The sequence below is a fragment of the Cricetulus griseus genome, chromosome 6, assembly GCF_003668045.3.
Source record: "Cricetulus griseus strain 17A/GY chromosome 6, alternate assembly CriGri-PICRH-1.0, whole genome shotgun sequence".
NCBI lineage: Eukaryota > Metazoa > Chordata > Mammalia > Rodentia > Cricetidae > Cricetulus > Cricetulus griseus.
Window position 1 is genome coordinate 87,785,464 of NC_048599.1, and position 5,564 is coordinate 87,791,027.

Here is a 5,564-nt window from a genome sequence, read left to right on the forward strand (position 1 = left end):
TGTCATGAAGACTCTAAAAATAAAGATAAGGGAAGAAAATGCTAATTATCATGGCTCCACCCATTTTCATTATATATATATATATATATATATAAAATATATATATATATTAAATTATAAAACTGAACTCTGTTACTATAGCCAATGTATACAAAGGAAGAAAAAATTGGAAGAAAAAATTATTCTCATTATTTACTTAGGTATTTAATGTCAATTGTAAATCTTTAGACTGTGATAAGAAAGTATTGAAGTTAGAGGTTAAATTGAGAAATACCCTAAGATGGTTGCATGTGTCCCAATTATAGCAGTTCTTTGTATCTGTATCTCATCAGCATTGATTGTGTGAAAACAATGTGAAACAGGCCTCCTTTGCATTAATATTAAGTTAATTTGATGACTATGAAAACTAAGAGAAAAATTTTAGAGGGAGAAACAGGGAAGACTAGTATTTTTAGTTTAGCACCTTTCATATTCTTTCAATATATACTGAAAGGAATTATTAATGATTCTATTTTGAAAATGTTATTTTATGTTGAAAATGTCACATATTAAGCCTCCATTTTAAAATTCCTCCTTGTATTTTATCTTCTTTAATCTTCAAGCAAAACAAACAGAACAGGAAGTATTTTCACATTTGATTTACATTTGAGAGTGAGAAATTAGGCTTAATTTTTCATATAGTTTTATACAATAAGTATGTATAGCGTAAACCAATACTAAGAAAACTATTGACTCTTAGAAAGCTAGGAAAATCATGTTGTGTACAGTTACAAGGACTAAAGGCAGCACCACATTATCACAGAAAAGTGCTTTAACACTAGCTACAGTCTCATAATATGTCACACTTCCACCTTAAAGTTAAAAGTAAATTCCATTCACAGTCATTACAACACCCTTTAAAATTCCCTGTGTTTTTAGACTCTGAAAATATTTTAAAAGAAATGTCTTCTGAATGAAATGCATAAATTACTTCAGAAACTAATTCTGGTGCAACTCTCAGGGTGGAGTCCTTGAATGGCATGTGTGAACCTGGGTTCAGTCCCAAATACAAAAACAAAATCCTGTTAGTTTCCAGAGCTTTATGATAAAACTATCTCAAGTAATTACTTTTTCTATTTTTAAGTTTTTCATCTGAGAAAAAAATATAGCTAACGAACTGACTTTGACTGAGTCACAGGTATGATTTTTAAATATTTTTTGTCATAATAGACTACAATTTCCTAAGATACAAAATAATTAGATTTCATGAAGTTTCTCTTAATTATTTATGAAGTTGCACAATCACTCTAAAATTACCCTTCTTCTGAATATATTGCCAAAAAAAATTTTAAAAGCAACATTTTACTTTATTTTTTCTAATTTTATGTGAACTACTGATAACTTGGAAATGTTTTTTTTTTCTGTCTACTGAGCTGATTATATTTTCAAATAGTGATTTATTTACTGACCTTTTGTCTCATCTCTTTCACTCCACAGATCCCAACTTCTATTATCATTTCCTGGGACTTGGGTGTGTGTATGTCTGGATGGGTAGAGATGTTTGTAACAAATTAAACAATATGAACTTACATTTCCATTGTTTATTATTTGCCTGCCCTCCCTTATGACAGACACATCAACTTTTAGAAATCAATGCATTCTTGAAAATTTTATGTCTCTGGGGGAAAAAAAAGGAAATGAATACTGCTTTACTCAACTTGCTAAAATTAGCATATTTGTGGGAGACATGATTGGAATTATTAACACTTTCTATTGCTTAATGGGGAACAAGGTCAGAGAAAATGAAATCTGGTACTAGTCAAGTTGGTATGCAATTTAATATAACAAAATAAACATATTAAATATCATTTTATAACTCAATGCTAACTGAACTCTGTGTGCAAGCTTACTTTTCTGCAAGCTTTGAGTGTAGGGATTTTATTAGCAATTTTAACCAGTGAATCTATCCATATTCTTTATTTATGCAAAGGAAATAGAGAACATGGTTCACTGCAGGAGTAGTGGGCTCTCTTCAACTTGCTATTGAGATATGAATGGTATTTCATGAGTGCCTATAGTGACTTCACTTATATTTCACCAAGCTTAGAATGTAGTTTTTAAAAAAGGAAAAGAATACCATCATGTTTGAAGGAACTCTTCAAATACAAACCAGACAAAAAAAATTGAGAGTGCCTCCTTGATACACTGATTCAGTCTCTGTGCCTAAGAAGTGATATGGAGAAAGCTGTATACTCAAATGGAAATGGAAATTAAAGGAATAAAAAGTGGATAACTGTTATACAGGAGTTGAATAACTGGTATAAAGGCGTTTTAGCAGCTGTGCTAAATATCTTCTTATCAAACATGCATACTTGAATATGGTTGTGGTATAATTTATAGAAACATTGCCCAAACTAAACATGCTGGGGGAAAAGAAGACCCAGGCTTAAGATTTGAGAGAAGCTATCAGGATATTACTGGAAAACAAGCAAAACAAACAAACACAAAAGAAGCAAAGAGGAAATCTTATAAACTACATATTTTTTGTGCAACTGTGTGGCCACTTTTAAAAATTGGGGACTGACTGTTTAGAAGGAAGATTTAGTAAAAAGACTATTGATGTACAAGTTTTATGAATTAACCTACACTTTAGTAATAGCACAACATAGCCAAGGAATTTATTATAGCCATCTATCAGGAGTATTTTTGGAGATGTAATTTTTAAATAAATATTTCTATTGAATAGATACATGATTAGTCTTATTCTGTAGTATATATACTTTTCCTGTGTAGCTACATTAAAAATGGATAGAAATGACAATTTGAATTTGAATATTTTTTTCATTTTCCTGGCAACTGATAATCAATACCTCCAAATTTATCTTCCATATTGTATTTTCCAGATATCATGAACTAAACTTTTCAAATTGTCCCTCTCCTATCTAATGACTATATTGTTTTATTTAGTTAATTTAAAACTCTTTGTGAATTCTCTACCTAATTATTTCAGTCAACATTTATTAATTTGTATTTAGAATATTAGAGAGGAATATAATTTTTCTGTAATTTTTTCTTTTTGTTTATTAAATCAGGAGTATTAAGAACTCATAAAGCTATATGTTATGTACAGCTACAATATTCAGAAATGATAACATCTGATATTGGGACTCATTCAGTCAAAATTTTAACATGCCATAACTTTCTCATGGCATTTTTTACTTCTGCATTCCTTAGCGTATAGATGAGTGGGTTGAGAAAGGGTGTTCCAATTGTATAAAATACTGCTACCATCTTGTCCATAGGAAAAGTAGTTGGTGGCCGTGCATATATGAATATGCAGGGACCAAAAAATAAGATAACTACTATTATATGAGAAGTGCAGGTAGAAAGTGCCTTTTTCCTCCCTTCTGCACTATGGTTTCTCAGAGAGTGCAGGATGACAAAATATGAGATCATTAAAATTACAAAACTGCTTGAGCAAATTGCACCACTGTTAGACACTAACAGCAGGTTTATCATATATGTATCCATGCAGGCAAGTTTCAATAAGGGTTGCAAGTCACAGCAATAATGGTCAATCAAATTGGGCCCACAGAAAGGCAGTCTCAATGCCAAAACAATTTGAGCAGTGGAATGTATAAAAGACCCTATCCAGGCAAGAACAATCAAGATGACACAAACCTGACGGCTCATGATTACTGGGTAACGCAAGGGTTTACAAATGGCTACATAGCGGTCAACAGCCATGAGGATAAGGACAAAGATCTCCATGCAGCCAAATAGATGGAGAGCAAAGACTTGTGTGATACATTCATTGTAGGAAATGATGCTCTTTTTAGAGATGGCATCGACAATGAGTCTCGGGGCTGTGGATGTTGAAAAGCAGGAATCAGCAAAGGACAAATAAAACAGGAAGAAGTACATGGGACTCCCAAGCGTCCGGCTGAACTTGATTGTCACAATAATGAGTGTGTTCCCCACCACAGTCCCCATATAGAAAATTAAGAATATTATAAACACCATTTTCTGCTTCAGAGGATCCCTCGTCAAACCTAACAGTATAAACTCAGTTACACTGCTGTTCTGCTTCATTGTGTCAGTCCATGAGAGGAAATCACAGGTCAGAAATGATCTGAAAAAGAGAAAAGTATACAATGCATACTAAATTTGGAAGTCAAATAACATCTCTCCAATGGGAAAATTGTCATTCTTGTTTTTTGGTTGTTGTTCTGAAAATTGATATTTTTCCTTACTAAACAGACTGCAATTCAAATAATGAAGGAGCCATAGATTTTTGAAAGTAAACATTAATTTTGGAGATGAAATCCTAGTAGTTAACCTTCTGAATTAAATGCCCCTTGTTAGTTTTATCTAAGATCTGTTCATGTTTAGTATGTTGACAACATTAAACAGTATTTTTGTCTGTTTAACACAATATGCTTTCATTTTGTTTGAATGCTGTAGTTACATAAAAAGACATTTACATGCTATATGTTTTGAACATTCAGGTACTGGTCATTTAAATACACGCAACTGCCAAAAGAGAAATAATGAACATAAAATTTTGTCTTTGAACAACAAACTTGTTTGCTTAGTGCAAAGTAAGAATGACTTACTTTCCCTAATTAAATCTATTCTGTTTAAATAGGTCTCAAAACCTTAGACCTGTTAGCATTTCAAGGCATTTTCATCAGAAACACTAATGTAAACATGGAGGAAAGAAGAGAAAATATCTGAAATAAATCTTAACTTTCCTTAATTTTCTGGTTTAAAGAAACATTGTTATTTCAGTTCATTATTGATATTTTGTAGAATTCATACTATTTTTATCTATTATGGAGGATTCCATACAATAACACAAACATACACACACATGTATGAATGCATATATGTGTACTTATATATGCATATATGTTTATTTGGATAATATATAATTGTTTTAAATGAATTATAGCATATATATTCTAACAATAGCACAGTCAAAACCAAAAAGCTACCAAAGTAGTAAATGTATTTATCAGATATACACATCTAAATTGATTTTAAAAGAGGTATTTTCGTTGTTGAAAATAAATATATGAGATGTACAGTTCCATGCATTTAGTTATATGTTCAGATCCCAGCCAGGGTGGTATCTTGATATAACAATGCTTTTAATAACTCTCTTTTAAACTATGGTGGTTACAAATAATGTGAGAAAGTCAAAGTCACACTTGTTAGTCATGTGAGGTCAAATGTCATGTCTTTGATGTGTAAAGGAGGCTACAACATCTGCACAATGACACAGAGAAGGTACTTACACTAGGCATGGCCACTCATTGGAACAATCTGTGCAGCCTTTTTAATGGCAACAAGGGTCAGAAAGAGAAAGAAAGTGGCACTACATTTAAAATAAACTTATGAAGACATACCTTAGGGGATCATTGGTCACACAGGTACATCACTGAACCATCATGGATCTTCAGATGTACATATGAGGCATTTTGGCATTTTTAAGATGAAATGAATCTCTGGAAATATCATTACATGAGTCATCTGCAAAGACACTTCTGAAACTGAGTATCCTTTAAATACTTCATACACAA

General features: G+C 31.8%; 1 protein-coding gene across 1 annotated transcript; it reads right to left on the reverse strand.

The window, feature by feature from the left end:
• Positions 1-3,147: 3,147 nt before the first annotated feature.
• On the reverse strand, positions 3,148-4,071 carry LOC100770959 (olfactory receptor 4C11). Its single transcript, XM_027421103.1, has one exon. The coding sequence runs from the start codon at positions 4,069-4,071 to the stop codon at positions 3,148-3,150; it is 924 nt and encodes a 307-aa protein (XP_027276904.1).
• Positions 4,072-5,564: the final 1,493 nt, after the last annotated feature.

Excerpts from the sequence above, each read along its gene's own strand:
- LOC100770959 (XM_027421103.1), bottom strand. The coding sequence starts at position 4,071 with ATGAAGCAGAACAGCAGTGTAACTGAGTTTATACTGTTAGGTTTGACG.